At 35.9% G+C, this 17357-nt stretch overlaps 1 protein-coding gene and 1 non-coding gene across 2 annotated transcripts; one reads left to right on the forward strand and one right to left on the reverse strand.

Moving 5' to 3' along the window:
* Positions 1–650: 650 nt before the first annotated feature.
* TRNAD-GUC (transfer RNA aspartic acid (anticodon GUC)) lies at positions 651–722 on the forward strand. Its single transcript has one exon. It is a non-coding gene; the product is annotated as a tRNA-Asp (tRNA).
* Positions 723–797: 75 nt separating this feature from the next.
* Positions 798–2926, reverse strand: LOC104085934 (probable 2-oxoglutarate-dependent dioxygenase AOP1). The gene is made up of 3 exons (XM_009590056.4): positions 2485–2926; positions 1563–1884; positions 798–1202 (listed from the first exon to the last, which is right to left on the reverse strand). The coding sequence occupies exons 1-3, from the start codon at positions 2853–2855 to the stop codon at positions 954–956; spliced, it is 942 nt and encodes a 313-aa protein (XP_009588351.1). The 5' UTR covers positions 2856–2926; the 3' UTR covers positions 798–953.
* Between the last annotated feature and the right edge of the window lie 14431 nt (positions 2927–17357).

Genomic DNA, 17357 nt, shown 5'->3' on the forward strand with positions numbered 1-17357 from the left:
ACTAAATTTATGTAATTATAAAATATACTTGTCTAACTAAATAGAATTATTGATCTTCGCAGAGCTATCCAGTTAATTTGAGTTCAACACTACACTCTAAAACTATTTATTATTTTTAGCTTGTATTTTTTCTTTTTAATTTTTGGTGTAATATTTCACACGTTTTAATAATATTTTAATTTTTTTTACTGCTTGTACGGAATAACATGTGCAACGCATATCAAGAAACTAGTTCTTACATGTCTAAGTTGAAATTATGGCTTGAAATAGCAATCCACCCTTAACTAGCTTTGCTTTATCGCGCATTTAATTTGAGGCATCTCCTTTTTCACATGTCAGAAATTAGGTTCTCAATTTTGTGCTTCTTTTTCTTTTTGTCTCTTTTTATAGTATATAAAGTCTACGACTTCATGATGAATTTTTAGAAGGTTATCTGATTTTGGAAACACTGGCAATTTTATTAACCATGGAGAAATCATTTAAAATAGTCAATTTTATTTTTCACAAATCTATTATATTCAAATGGAAAATTTTTAATTTAGAAAGTCAATTTCATTTTCCACAAATCTATTATATATTTCAATAAAATTTCAGTAACAAAAACCATTTCACACCTAAATTAAAAGGAAAATAAAGAAAAGCATCAACAGGTCGTTGTAGTATAGTGGTGAGTATTCCCGCCTGTCACGCGGGTGACCCGGGTTCGATCCCCGGCAACGGCGATACTTTTTGTTTTGCAGAGTTCCCCTTCACTTATATATTATCCCTGTGGCTCATCTAACGACTAATAAAAGCGGTTTTCAAATTTGGTTTACATATCATTACTCACAGCAGTGTATAAAAACACAAGCATATACACTTTCACAAAAAGGAAAATAAACAATCAAGAGCATATCACTGATCTGGAAGTCCCCTTTATACTCTTAAAATAATAACATAATCAAGAATTAAATTCAGACACCGCAATAGGTCTTTAGAGCAGATCCACATCTTTGGCCTTCTTCAGTGTAATAGAAAGCTAGAAATTCAACGTGATCAAAGGGCTTAAAGAGTAATGGATGCTCTTCATCTACCAGCTCTTCTGGTGCCATTATCTTATACCCTGCTTTAGGTATTGAAAACAAACCAACTGAGTACCTTGCTTCGTTTCCTCTCATCATCACCCTATGAAATGGCGAATGAACTCGACCATTTGCCCATGCCTACGTAGAAATATAACTATAAGTAATTGTCCATAAAGTTAGAATTAGTATCCCGAAAAATAAGACAGACTACCTGCTTTGATTGTATATAATTATTTTTTGTCAGTGCGACTATATATAAGTTAAACGAAGAAATTAAAAAGAGCAGTTTGATGGACTAAGGTTCTGCTATGTCCCGGGGTCCGGGAAAGGGTCGGACTACAACAGTCTATTGTACGCAGTCTTACCCTGTATTTCTGCAAGAGGTTGTTTCCACAACTCAAACCCGTGACCTCGTCGTTACATAACAGCAATTTTACCAGTTAAATGAAGAAATTAACATAGCTAAAAAAAAGAGCACGTAAATGTTGGAAGGCTTACATATAGAGAGTCTCCAATCATGACTATGAAAGCGTTAGGTGTAGGTTCAACATTGATCCACTGCCCATCTTCGGTCAAAACTTCAAGACCATTTACCTGATTTTGGTAAAGTATGGTAACAATATTCTTGTCCGTGTGAGCATTTAGTCCTACTTTAGTCTCACTGCTTTGAGGTCCTTTATACTTCATCACCCGAAGAAGGTAGTTGGTTGAATTCATATGCTCACCCATATAATTTTCTACCCCTAAACTCTCCAGAATCATCCTCCTTACTGTCTGATCCAATTCTGATAGTTGCTCTGAGTATGACTGAATAGTTTTGCTGCCAACGTACATAAAAATCAGTAAAATATTTATTAAAAAAAGAAGATAATATGAGTAATAGGCTAATAGCACCTATACACGACCTACACGACCGAGGGATGTGGTGGCAGCGGATCCAGACTTATGAGCTCAAAATTTAATATAACTATTATTAAAAATTTGTTGAAATTTCAAGTTGTTTAAAAAATATTGGGTCCAACCGTGAGAGACAGAATCAGAATTTGAAGTTTATGGGTTCTAAACTTATCGTTGAACCCATAACTCGTTATAGTTATGAGGTTCACAATAAATATTTATACATATTTAGTGAATTTTCTAATACAAATTAAATATGGGGTCTAAGCAAAAGTTACTGAGTTCGTCCTAATCCATAACTTATACTCTTCCTTCACTCCTGCCAACTGTACTCTCTTAATTAGACACGTCATTGTGTAATGGTTGATATCTCTCTACTATATTAACCACACTTGTCGGATTTAAACCTTGAAAATAGAGAACTTCTTGCTATGGAGAATTAATTGAATTTCGGATGTCTAAAAGGTAAAAATAAATAAATAATGGCATCTCTACTAAGAATTAATGGAAAAGGATGTTTTACCAAAAAGTAGGGTTTCCTTCGGGCCAGAGAATTCGAGTGAAACTTTCAGCTTTATCTGGGATATTCGCATCATCAATACCCATACTTTCATAGAGTGGAACTGCTGGATACTGTCCAACGTAGCCATGGAAAGGTTTGGTTGAAATGTTTCTTATTTTGGTTTGTAAAGGGAGATCGAAAAGCTCTTTTAAGGATTCAAAAATGGATTTTCGAAGGTGTATAGGAATTTTATCAAATGATGCTTCAAAACAGCCATAGTTTACTAGAGCTTTGTGGACTTGGCTTTTCACTTGGTTCCATACAAGTGTGCCTGGCTTTAGGTCTACATTGGAGAAGTCTATATTAGGAAGCTTGATAGTTTCGGAACCCATATTTACTTTAATTTTCTTTTCTCGAGTAATTGGTGCTTCAGTTATGGAAAAAGAGAATCTATTTAGTATTTATGAAGAATTTGGAATGTGATTAATTAGTTGAATACGAGAAATTTTATTTTTTATGTCACACAACCAACAAAGTTGTACTAGGCTAGTTTTACTACTAAAAAATAGGAATTAGCTACGGACAAATTTTGTAGCTGAACAAAATATCGTCGCTAATCCAAATTAGTTATGGATTTACGATAAATTATCAAAAAATTTTGTTAGCTATGAGCAATTCAAATTAGCGATGAAGTTGACATGTGTTGTTTGGTAGAGTCTTATCATTATAACGTAACTGGACATATTCTTGGTTTTCTTTATTGTTTAAACAATTATAATCATACTTATTTACTAGTATTAAAACAGTTATCATCATAGAATATGATGAACTAAGGCGCCGTGGTCCTCAACTGTGATGTTGGTCGCTTTGTTTGATTTGGTATTAACAAAATAATTTTGCTATGTTACTAATCTCCTTGCTTCTAGTACGGAGAAGGGTCAAAACTACCCCTACACTATTCGATTTGGTGCAAAAATATCCCCCGTCTACCTATTGAGCTAGAAATGTCCTTACCGTTATCTTAGTGGTTCAATTATGTCCTTATTACCAACGAACTTATCTAAAAAAAATTAATTAATATCCACATATCACCGTCCCATTGGTCTAAATATAAATCCTTACCAATTTATATTTTTTTTAAAAAAGAAGAAAACCATAACCTGGGTTTTCATCGGACCGGCCCCAAAAAAGGACCCGCCTAGCTGCCAACTCCCTCTTTCTTCTCCCATCTCCATGAAATCGAATTAGAGGAGGAGATAATGAATTATTTTCACCCATGTCATACCCATTTGTTTTCATTAATGAATTTACTCTCATTTAATTGAATTACTTCCTAAGTCAAGATCCGAAATTTTATTCCCATACCCACTTCATTCTATTCCCAAAATCAACATTTTCTTGCTTAAATTGTTACTTTTCTTGTTGTTGTGGTGACATAAATTCTCCCATTTGCAGAACTGAACTTAATTAAAAGAGGAAGAAGAATAAGTTACATTGTCTATTAAGAATAAAAGATTTGGATTACAGGTTTATAATCGGTGCGGCGCCAATCAAAACCTAGGTTATGGTGATTCTTTTTTAACAGTTTAGTAAGTATTTATATTTAGCCAATGAGACGGTGACACGTGGATATTTATTAATTATTTTTTTCAAATAAATCGGTTAGTAATAAAGGCATTATTGAGCCACTAAAATAACAATATAGACATTTTTGACTCGATAGGTGGACGGAGGACAATTTTATACCAAATCGAATAGTCTAGGGATAATTTTGGCCCTTTACCGTATTCTCAATTATTATTGCATTGTTAAGTGTAATAATTGTGCCGAACAAGTAGACCCAAAAAAAAACAAAAAGCACTGGTAATGTATAAACGTATATAATAGAAAACAAATCAATTATTTTAGCTCAAGGTGCGCAAATTATGCATAACTTCGAGATAAGATTTAGTGAATATTTGAAAGTACACTAGAATGATTCCAAATAATTTCTTTGTTTCTCGTGATATCAATTTGTTAAATTTTACTACTTTATTTGGACAGATATTTGAGGCATAAAAGGTGAGTACAAAACTTTAAAATTGCACTAACTTATGCTAATTCTTGGCCTAATTAACGTTGTATTGCTTTTACGTGTGGATAAGTTACTTTGCATGGATAGAGCCTTGTTATAATTGGCATTTTTTAAAATAAACAATATTTGGCGTTACATATTTTCAGATTTGGAGGCATCCGAAATGGAATATGCTTTAAACACGATGAATTTACATCATTTGTATTATCCATATAATTGTGTTTGTCTTCGAAAAGTGATCCTATGTAATATGGCCAAATTTTCATGACATTTGCCATGATATAATATCCATTATAATAAATTTGTGGTTCATGACATTTGCCATGACATAATATCCATTATAACAAATTTGTGGTCCATGATATTTGCCATGACATAATATCCATTATAACAAATTTGTAGATCATGACATTTGCCATGACATAATATCCATTATTAGGCTAAGGATTTCTTGCTATAAATAGAGGAGTTTCTCCTCATTAGTAAACATACCAATTCAAGAGCTTTTCACTCTTGTCTTTCTTTCTCCTCATTTATTTCATTATAGAGTATTTTGTAAGAGAGTGAGTGTTGGAAAACACTTGTGAGAACCCTTTCTTTGGAGTGATCTTGTGAGGTTATTCTCTTGGGGTATTTGGGATTAATTAAAGTATTTACTCTAATTTTGTACTCTCTTTTGTACTCTTGTTGGTATAGTGAAATTGTTTCTCTCCGCTTGTGGACGTAGGTCACCTTGACCGAACCACGTTAAATTTGTGTCTTCTTTATCTTCTTTAATTGCCGTTATTATCAACTTCCATTGTCTTTGTTATTGTCATTATACCGTTGTTTGGCTAAATTCTGCACTACCCGAATTTTCGATCCTAACAAATTGGTATTAGAGCCAGATCTAACCAGGTTAGTTTAAATAACCAAAATGACTCTAACAAAGTCTTATGTTGAGAAATTTGACCGAAGTGCAAACTTCAGAATGTGACAATTAAAGATGGAAGCTATCCTAATTCAGGATGACTTAGATTTGGCACTGCAAGGAAAGGAGAAGATGCCAGATAAAATGACGGACAAGGAATTTTCCGTCATAGACAAAAAGGCAAAAGCAGGTATTATTTTAAATCTTTCAAATGAGGTTTTGCGTGAAGTTACAGCAGAAAGCTCAGCCAAAGGCATATGGGAAAAACTTAAAACCCTATATATGAAAAGAATAGTAGAAAACAGACTTTACCTAAAGCAAAAACTCTACACTTTTCGTATGGCTGAAGGTACCTTTATACTTACTCATCTTGATACTTTTGATTCTCTTCTTATGGATTTAAGTAACATAGATGCTGAAATCAAAGATGAGGATCAAGCTGTGTTATTGCTTGTTTCCTTATCCCAGTCGTTTAAATATATAAGAGATACTATGCTTTATGGAAAGGATAATATCTCTTATAAAAATATCAAATCTATTTTGAAATCAAAAGAACAAATAGATAGAGATATTGTTGCGGAAACTAGTGGGAACCAAGGGGAAAACTTATTCATAAGAGGTAGATCTAATAAGAAAGATTCAAGTAGTGAGAAACCTAAATCAAGGTCAAAATCCAGATACAGAAATGTCATGTGCAAATATTGTCATAAGAAAGGTCACATTATTTTTGAATGCTTTAAATTGAAAAATAAAGAAAAGCATACAGAAAAGAAAAATGAGCTCAAAAATACTGACACTGCCGAAGCAAGTGTAGCTGCTGATGAGACTGAGGGAACTATTTTTTTAGCAACTAATAATAGTTTCAAATCTAACAACGAGTGGATTTTAGATTCGGGTTGTTCGTATCATATGTGTCCCAGTCGGGATTTATTTACCACATATGAATCTATTGGAGGTGGAGTTGTCTTGATGGGCAACAATGCTGCCTGCAAAGTTATTGGAAAAGGTACAGTCTGAATCAAAATGCACGATGGTGTGATGAGAACTCTCACCGATGTTAGACATGTTCCTGACTTGAAGAAAAATCTCATCTCTTTGGGCACTCTAGAATCTCTTGGGTGCAAGTACACAGGTGAAGATGGAGTTCTAAAAATTTTTCATGGTGCTCTTGTGATCATAAAAGTACGCAGATATAGTACGTTGTATACTCTTTTGGGATCTACTGTTACAGGTGCTGATGTAGTTTCAATATCAGATAAATCAGATTCTGACATCACCAAATTGTGGCATATACGATTGGGCATATGAGTGAAGAATGTCTTTCCATCCTCAGTAAAAGAGGTCTCTTATGTGGCCAAAGTACCGGAAATATGGAGTTCTGTGAACATTGTGTGTTCGGGAAGTAGAAAAGAGTCAGCTTCAAATCTCCAGCGATTCATAGAACAAAAGGTACTTTGGATTACATTCATTCAGATCTTTGGGTCCTTCACGAATCCCATCAAAAGGTGGTGCCATGTATATGTTAACTTTCATTGATGATTATTCAAGGAAAGTTTGGGTTTATTTTCTGAAAAATAAAAGTGATGTTTTCTTAAATTTCAAATAATGAAAAGTTTTGACTGAGAAGCAAACAGGAAAACAGGTTAAGCGGCTTAGAACAGATAATGTCTTAGAATTTTGTAATGATGAATTCAACGAATTTTGCAAGAATGAAGTAATTGCTCGACATCGTACTGTGAGAATGACACCTCAGCAAAATGGTGTGGCAGAAAGGATAAATAGAACTCTTTTGGAAAGGGCTCGTTGCATGATTTCAAATGCTGGGTTGACAAACGCCTTTAGGGCAGAAGCTATCTCTACAGCTTGTTATATTGTCAACCGAGATCCTTCTGCACCTTTGAACTTTAAGACTCCAAAGAAAATGTGGTCAGGTACTCCTGCTAATTATTCTAATTTAAAGATATTTGGTTGCCCTGTATACATGCATGTAAATGATGGAAAATTAGAGCCAAGGGCTAAAAAGTGCATTTTCCTTGGGTATGCATCTGGGGTGAAAGGATACCGACTATGGTATCCTGATCCCACGACACCAAAATTTATAATTAGCAGAGATGTAACCTTTGATGAATCCTTTATGTTACATTCGAGAAAAGAGTCTTCTAGTTCTTGTAATATAGATAAAGGAAAGAGTACACAGAACCAGGTGGAGATTGAGATTGGCATTCCTTCTGAGCCAAGCTCATCAACTTTGGAGCAAAATACAGTTGAAACTCCTGAAGTTGAGACAGAAGTTGAAATTCCTGAAGTTGAGACTCCTGAAGTTGAACCAGAAAAAGAGGAGTATTCTATAGCCAAACATAGACCAAGAAGAGAAGGTAAACAACCATTAAGGTTTGGAGATTATGCTGCATTTACTTTTTCAGTTGCACAGGAAACTGAAGAAATTGGAGAACCATCAAAATATTTAGAAGCAGTTTCTGGTGCTGACTCAGCCAAGTGGCTGATTGCAATGAATGAAGAAATTGAGTCTCTCCAAAAGAATGGTACTTGGTCTCTTGTGAAGCCGCCATCAGGTAAAAGAATTGTTGGTTGCAAATGGGTCTTCAAGAAAAAGGATGGCATTCCAGGGGTTGAAGATGCGAGGTATAAGGCACGATCAGTTGCAAAATGCTATAGTCAGGTACAAGGAGTTGATTTTAATGATATTTTCTCACATGTTGTTACACATAGCTTTATTCGTGTCTTGCTTGCCTTCGTTGCCATGTATCATTTGGAATTAGAACAACTTGATGTTAAGACATCTTTCTTACATGGCAAACTTGAGGAACAAATATACATGCATCAACTCGAAGGATTTGAAATTGAAGGAAAAGAAGATCATGTTTGCTTGTTGAAGAAATCCTTGTACGGATTAAAGCAGTCTCCAAGACAATGGTATAAAAGGTTTGATTCCTTTATGTCGGGTCATGGTTATTCGAGGAGCATGTATGATAGTTGTGTTTACTTCCGGAAGTTAACTGATGGTTCATTTGTGTACCTATTATTATATGTTGATGACATGCTCATTGCTGCTAAGGATTTAACAGAAATTTACAATTTGAAAAGTCAGTTGAAAAGTAAATTTGGGATGAAAGATTTGGGAGCAGCTAAGAAAATCCTTGGCATGGAGATCAAAAGAGATCGAAAAGCTAACAGGTTATTTCTGACCCAGAAGAAGTACTTGGAGAAAGTCTTGGAGAGGTTTGTCATGAAAGATGCTAAACCAGTTAGTACCCTTCTTGCTGCTCATTTTAAGTTATCAGCTGCTCAGTCCCCGCAATTAGATGAAGAAGAGAGGTACATGGCACAAGTTCCTTATTCCAGTGCAGTAGGCAGTATTATGTATGCAATGGTTTGTACACGTCCAGATATTTCACAAGCAGTGAGCTTGGTAAGCCGGTATATGGCTTGCCCTGGTAAAGCACATTGGCATGCTGTGAAATGGATTCTCAGATACTTGCGAGGTACTTCAAGCACATGTTTGGAGTTTGGGAGAAATACTAACACTTTGGTTGGTTTTGTAGACTTAGATTATGTAGGTGATCTTGACAAAAGAAGATCCCTGACAGGCTATGTATTTTGCATCGGTGGTTGCGCTATTAGTTGGAAAGCTACATTACAACATGTAGTAGCTTTATCTACTACCGAAGCAGAATATATGACAGTGACCGAGGCGACCAAAGAAGCTTTATGGTTGAAGGGTCTATTTGCGCAACTCAGTTTATACCAAAGTAGTATTATCATTTTCTGTGATAGTCAAAGTGCCATTCACTTGACTAAAGATCAAATGTATCATGAGAGGACGAAGAACATTGATATAAAGTATCGTTTTATCCGAGAAACCATTGCTCAAAGAAAAGTCTCTGTTCAGAAGATCAACACTAGAGACAATCCTGCTGACATGTTCACAAAACCTCTTCCAGTGTCCAAGTTCAAGCTCTGAACTTGATTGGCATTTATGAAGAATAATTTTGCCAATTGGGATTTTTACGGAGAAAGTGAAGAAAATTTACTATATATAAGCCGAAATTAGGCCAAGGTGGAGATTTGTAATATGGCCAAATTTTTATGACATTTGCCATGACATAATATCCATTATAACAAATTTGTGGTCCATGACATTTGCCATGACATAATATCCATTATAACAAATTTGTGGATCATGACATTTGCCATGACATAATATCCATTATTAGGCTAAGGATTTCTTGCTATAAATAGAGGAGTTTCTCCTCATTAGTAAACACATCAATTCAAGAGCTTTTCACTCTTGTCTTTCTTTCTCCTCATTTATTTTATTATAGAGTATTTTGTAAGAGAGTGAGTGTTGGAAAACACTTGTGTGAACCCTTTCTTTGGAGTGATCTTGTGAGGTTATTCTCTTGGGGTATTTGGGATTAATTAGAGTATTTACTCTAATTTTGTACTCTCTTTTGTACTCTTGTTGGTATAGTGAAATTGTTTCTCTCCGCTTGTGGACGTAGGTTACCTTGACCGAACCACGTTAAATTTGTATCTTCTTTATCTTCTTTAGTTGCCGTTATTATCAACTTCCATTGTCTTTGTTATTGTCATTATACCGTTATTTGACTAAATTCCGCACTACCCGAGTTCCCGATCCTAATATCCTCGTTTTTAGACTAGTTGATCATGTAAACAACTAAACTAAACAAACAAAAAAATTAGCCTTTCATTTGAATATATAAAGTAAATTGATGTAATAATGGTGTGCATCTAGCTGTCTGAGAATGAGATAGGCTTAATTTAATCTGTCAGGGACATGCATATTTTATAACTCATAATACATCACTTTGGAATTAAATATATTATATCTGTACCAAAAATTGGCTTTCAATTAATCTATTGCCATATCAATTGTATCATTATTAAGGGATATTATAATTTATCTACCCGGTTCAATCAAATTTTTATCGAAAAAATACTACTGGGAAGAGCAAAGAAAAAACAGGCATATCCCAATTAATTATCATTTATGTTCGCTGTTCATCTTATGTGATTTTGTGTTTTATTTTCGTTCACTTGAACTTTCGTCCTACATATGTCCAGCACATGATATATGAATCGCTTAAATCTATAGACGATGGGATCGCAATAGAGGACAGCCTAGAATAAAATGAGTGATTCGAGAAAATGATAACTATAAAAATATAACATTTCAAATATAAAGATGGGAAGGAATAATCTAATTTTTTTTTCATTTAATAGATATGCAAGCATACACCCATGGGTGCAATCATGCGATTTCTACTTATAGGATTAATTCAAAAGAAGAAAGAGAAATCATTCAACAGTAATTTGAAGAGGCTATTAACCAACTCAACTATTAGATCCTTTAATTTTGTTGCTAAAGAAAAAAGGAAATTATTTGGTCATTACAGCATTAATAACAATATCATATCAGTGACGAATTGTTTTCTTTTACTTAAATTACACTAACTTTTCGTTGATGAAGAAAATGGTGTCGATCTTTAGTAGCGCTATACCAATGATCATATACGAAGAATTCGTAGTTAACTACGGATTCTTACTCGAATTGAGGGCTAACTCATTTGGTAAACTCCCTGTCTTTTACAGTTGAGGCGGAGAATTCAAACCCCATTAGTAGCATAGTATTCACTCTCCATTCCCCCTCCTGGCCTCCTCCTCCCCTGATGTAATTAAAAAAAGTCTTCGACTCAAAATGCACCGGAATATTTGAATGTACGCTAGAATGAATCCAAATAATTTCTTTGTTTCTCATGATACCAATTTTTTAAATTTTACTACTTCATTTGGACCGATATTTGAGGCATAAAAGGTGAGTACAAAACTTTGAAATTGCACTAACTTATGCTAATTCTTGGCCTAATTAACGTTGTATTGCTTTTACGTGTGGATATGTTACTTTACATGGATAGAGCCTTGTTATAATTGGCATTTTTTAAAAATAAACAATAATAATTTGGCGTTACATATTTTCAGATTTGGAGGCTTCCGAAATGGAATATGCTTTAAACACGATGAATTTACATCATTTGTATTATCCAAATAATTTTGTTTGCCTTCGAAAAGTGGTCCTCGTTTTTAGACCAGTTGATCATGTAAGTAACTAAACTAAACAAACAAAAAATATTAGCCTTTCATTTGAATATATAAATCAAATTGATGTAATATTGGTGTACGACTAGCTGTCTGAGAATGAGATAGGCGCAACTTAATCCGTCACTTTGAAATTAAATATATTATTTGGTCATTAGCGCAGTTGATAACAATATCAAATCAGTGACGAATTGTTTTTTAACTTAAATATATCCCACTAACTTTTCGTTGACGAAGAAAAATGGTGTCGATCTTTTGTAGCTATACCAATGATCATATGAAAACGATTCCATGTCCTTTCGTCATTAAATAACATCGTATTAACGACAAAGTCTTCGGGCTCTCGAATCGAGGGCTAACTCACTTAACGAGCTTCTTGTCTTTAGGGTTGATGGGGAGAGTTAAAACCTCATTAGTATTAACTCCCCATTTCCTGTATTCTTTCCGGTCCACTTTTATTAATCTTTTTGGTCGTTTCAGTACATATCAAAAAATTTATCTTTTAAAATTAATTAATTAATAATGAAATTAATTATATTATCCGTTAATTTATTCATTGAAATATATAAGATACTTCAAGATTCTTTACTCCAAGGACAACTTTGGAAAAAGAAGCTTCTTGATATCTGAATAAATCAAACATGAGGACCAAATAAAAAAGGCCAAAAATCAATTATTTTTTTTAGAATAGTTTGGGGAATACCAAAATTATACAAAACGTATTTGTACGACTTAAGAATCAACCATAATGAAAGAATAAACCCGTTAGTAATTACATATCATCGATCGCATTTACTCAATGCAATTTATTGAACTTACAACTATACCAATTATGAGATCACCAGGTAGACATTAGAAATTGGGACTCTATTAAGATTAATAACAGAAGCCCCCCGCATTCCCATCTATTCTTTGCCGACGACCTCACGCTCGTGGCAAAGGTTAACGACTCTAGCAATACAATCCTTCATTGTCTAGATATGTTTTGTGATTTATCATGACATAAGATTAATCATACAAAATCTAAGATCATTTTCACCAAGAACTGTCCAAAAGACACAACCAGTCATATTTTCACTCTACTTAATATCAAAATCAGTAGCAATTTTGGAAAATATTTGGGCTTTCCAATTCTTCGTCACAAACAAAGGCTACTAACTTCCAGTTCATTATTGACAGCATGCGTTCTAGACTATCAAAGTGGAAAACAAATTGTTTGACTATAGCTCATAGAACTATCCTTGTTTTTTCTTGTCACGACCCAAAATCTCACATGTCGTGATGGTGCCTATCTCAATACTAGGCAAGCTAACAATCTAAATAAACCACCATATCTTTTAAGTTTGAGAACAAAATAATTAAATTCAGCGGAAAAAACTCATAATTTCGAATATAACACTCCCAAAATCCGGTGTTACTGAGTACATGAGCATCTAATATGAATACAAAGTCTGACGGATAAAAATCACTGTCTGAAAATATAGAACAGTACAATAATTAAACAGGAAAGGAATCGAGTCTGCGGACGTCAAGCAGCTACCTTGATAGTTCCCAATAGAATTAACTTCGAAATCTAGCAGCCGCCGTATCCGGGAGTACCTGGATCTGCACACGAGGTGCAGAGTGTAGTATGAGTACAACTAACTCAATAAGTAACAAGACTAACCTCTGGGCTGAAAGTAGTGACGAGCTCCGCAGGTACAACCCAGTATAAATAATGGTACAACAATGTAGGCATGCTTTCAAGTTCAACAGTTAAACACAGTACAAGTGAAATAGATGAATACTGCATGATATGAGAAATACGACATCTTAGTAGAAAGACCTCAAGTAACTACTGGTCACCAATTATTCGGTCACTCGGTACTTCTTCTGGCCAATCCATCCCAGGGGTGTTCCAACCCGTATATATATACATATCGATTGAGAGTAAGTCACTCAGTACCGTATAAGGCCAATCCATCCCTGGGGTAATTTATTCCCAAACATAAATGATACGAACCAGATCCATGTCCAGGTAAATTCATTACAATATAAATAAGTAAGGCAAGTTCATGCCCTGGAAAATCCATCCCGAATATCTATAATCATCTACGCTCACTAGGGGTGTGTATAAACTCCGGAGAGGCTCCTTCAGCCCAAGCGTGATATAAAGCCTATATGGCCTACTGCAGGCGGGCAATCCCGATCCGTATAATAACAAAGCCTATAAGGCCTGCTGCAGGCGAGCAACCCCGATTCATATAATAATAATGTATAAAGCCATTCTGGCCTGCTGCAGGCGGGCAACTCGATCCCATAAATATCCTCACAATGGACGAATATGACTCAGTGTGAAATGTATATTTTTGAAATAATTAATTCAACAGTAACACGACCCCAAAGGTCCTAAAATATTGGCACATAGCCTAAACACGATATTTAATAAGAGCCTCGGCTCAATTTCTCTAACACGTGGAGCATGTTCAGATAATAACATCATTCATTAATGTTACAACTGCACATGATTTATTCAAGACACAATTTTTGTGGTGCACGTCTACATGCTCATCACCTATCGTGTGTGTCACCTTCAAACAATTAATATCATACCAAATTTAGGGGATTCGTACCCTCAGAACCAAGTTTAGAAGTGTTACTTACCTCAAACTGTGTAATTCTTTACTCCACTATGCCTTTGCCTTGTAAATTGTCCTCTAAACGCCTCGAATCTAGCCACAATTAATTCGATTCAGTCAATAAAATTTATTGGAATTAATTCCCTAAGAAAATACTAATTTTCCAACAAAATTTGAAATTTAGCTCAAAAATTGCCCATGGGGCCCACGTCTCGGAATCCGACGAAACTCACAAAATCCGACAACCCATCTGTCATGACCTAAAATCCTAACCTGTCGTGATGGCGCCTATCTCAATACTAGGCAAGCCGACAACATCAATAACCCACTATTTCCTTTAAATTTAAAAACGTAACGTTTAATACAATACCAAAGATCTAGTAATTTCCGATACAACACTCTCAAAACCTAATGTCACTGAGTACATGAGCATCTAATATGAGTACAAGTCTGGAAAATACGGTCTATAATTAGTCTGAGATTAAATACAATAAATAAGGAGATAGAGAAGGAGAGACAAGGTCTGCGAAACACGGCAGCTACCTCAAAATCTCCTGAAAATCAACTGCGCGAAATGATTAACACCTGCTATGTTCAGGAATACCTGAATCTGCACACGAAGTGCAGGGTGTAGTAAGAATACAACCAACTCAGCAAGTAACAATAATAACTAAGAAACTGAAGATAATGGTGAGCTACACAGTCATGGTTCACTTTCAGTAGTTCCAATAAAAAATAGACATGCTTTCAAATCCGGCAGTTTAAGTCAAATCAATTTTATACAGTTCAATTTCAAGTAATCCAGATATAAATTCTTTTAGAGATTTCACAAAAATGACAAATAGCAACCAAGTGCAAAAACGTATTCAAAGAAAGTACAGCCTCTCAGGCAACAGTCACTAAGCTCATCACAACAGCTCAACCACTCGGCTCTCAGCCCTCAGTACTCACACTCAATGGGTACCCGCGCTCACTGGGGGTGTGTACAGACTCCGGAGGGGCTCCTACAGCCCAAGCGCCATAATCTGCACGGACAACTCACGTGCTGCACGGACAACTCACGTGCTGCACAGACAACTCACGTGCTATAATATACTACACGGACAACTTACGTTCCATAATATCCTTACCTCACCGACAGGCCCTCGGCCTTACTCAGTCCTCAACCTCTCAAGTCTCTTGGGCTCTCAGAAATCACAAAGATCAGCCCAAACAAAGATAACATAATATATCAACAAATATCCAGAAAGACTGAGGTATAATACGCAAGAAAAATCGTGACTAAGTACAACACAACAATTATCAAATAATTCAACAAGTACGCGACCTCTGTGGGTCCCAACAGTACTATCACATAGCCTAAGCATGATTTTAATCATGATTTACAGTCAAATTTCTTTAACACAAAGAGAGCTTATAGCTAACAATAGGTTATTCAACTTTACAGTTTTACGGGATGGACCAAGTCACAATCCCTTCGATGCACGCCCACACGCCCGTCACCTAGCATGTGAGTCACCTAATTCCATAAGAAAATACTAATTTTCCCAATAAAATTCGAAATTAAATCAAAAATTGCCCGTAGGGCCCACGTCTTGGAACCCGACAAAAGTTACAGAATATGAATGCCCATCCAACCACGAGTCCAACCATATAAATTTCACCAAAATCCGGCATCAACCCGACCCTCAAATCTTCAATTAAAATCTATGAAGATTTCTACCATTTTCAACCCAATCCTTACCCATTTGAACTTAACAATCCTTCCACAACCTTATTGGTATGTATACATAATACTCTTACACCCAAGAATCATACTATAGATCACCCATTTTTATTCCAAACCCGAAATTGAAGGATTGAGCAATGAAATTCTTACCTCTTTGAAGCCCTAGCAAGATCCTTGTGAAATCTTCAAACCTTGAACAAGAATTGATGGATAAATGACTAAGTCTTCACTTTCTCTCTCTAAAATGCTCTCGCCTCTCTCTAAAATATCAGATTTTGGCTAAAAAATGAGCTTCAAGGGTTATAAATCGAAGTTGGATCGGGTAAAAAAAATAGAAAGAATGGAAGCTCCAACGCAGTTATGCGGTCGCATATGTGATCGCATAACAGGTATGCGGTCCGCATACCGGCCGCATAATTTGGCCTCCAAAGCCGGGCATTACTGACCCAGTCTGCGGTCATTATGCGGTCTGCATACTTATTCTGCAGTCGCATAATACACCGCATACTTGTTCTGCGGTCGCATAATGCACCGCAAAACTGGTCTGCGGTCGCATAGTGCACCGCAGATTTTCCTCAAACTTGCCCCTCTCCTGAACCACTTTGCGACCATTATGCAGTCCGCAGAGTGATTCTGCGACCGCATAGTGGTCGCAGAAATGACCATTTTCCGACAAAAGTTTCCTTAGCAAAATTTCTCCGAGGTCGTTACACATAAGTTAGCATCCGGTCAACCTTTTCAACTTAAATTCTAAACCTTGGAACTAAGTGCTCTAAATCATTTCAAAGCCTCACCGAACCTAAACCAATGACCCCGGCAAGCCAATAACAACTGTAATTCACAATTTGAGCAGTAAATGGGGGAACAGGATTGCAATAGTCAAAACGACCAGCCGGACCATTACATTCTCCCCCTCTTTAACAAATGTTCGTCCTCGAACTAGCTTAGAATCATACCTGGAGTCTCAAATAGATGTGGATATTTGCTCTGCATCTCTTGCTCAATCTCCCAAGTAGCTTCTCCGACTGGCTGGCCTCTCCACTGCACCTTTACCGATGCTATGTTCTTTGATCTCAACCTTCGAACCTGCCGATCTAAAATAGTTACCGGCTCCACATCATAAGTCAAATTACCGACCAGCTGCACTGTACTGAAACCCAGAATATGAGACGGATCCCCGACATACTTTCAGAGCATGGATACATGGAACACTAGATGAACACCTGATATACTAGGTGGCTAGGCAAGTTCATATGCCACATCTCCAATTTTCTTAAGTATCTCAAAAGGACCAATATACCGAGGGCTCAACTTGCCCTTCTTCCCGAACCTCAACACACCCTTCATGGGTGAAATCTTGAGTAGAACCTTCTCCCAAACCATGTGAACAACATCACGAACCTTCCTGTCGGCATAACTCTTCTG

Source organism: Nicotiana tomentosiformis, chromosome 6 (genome assembly GCF_000390325.3).
Source record: "Nicotiana tomentosiformis chromosome 6, ASM39032v3, whole genome shotgun sequence".
Taxonomy (NCBI): Eukaryota; Viridiplantae; Streptophyta; class Magnoliopsida; order Solanales; family Solanaceae; genus Nicotiana; species Nicotiana tomentosiformis.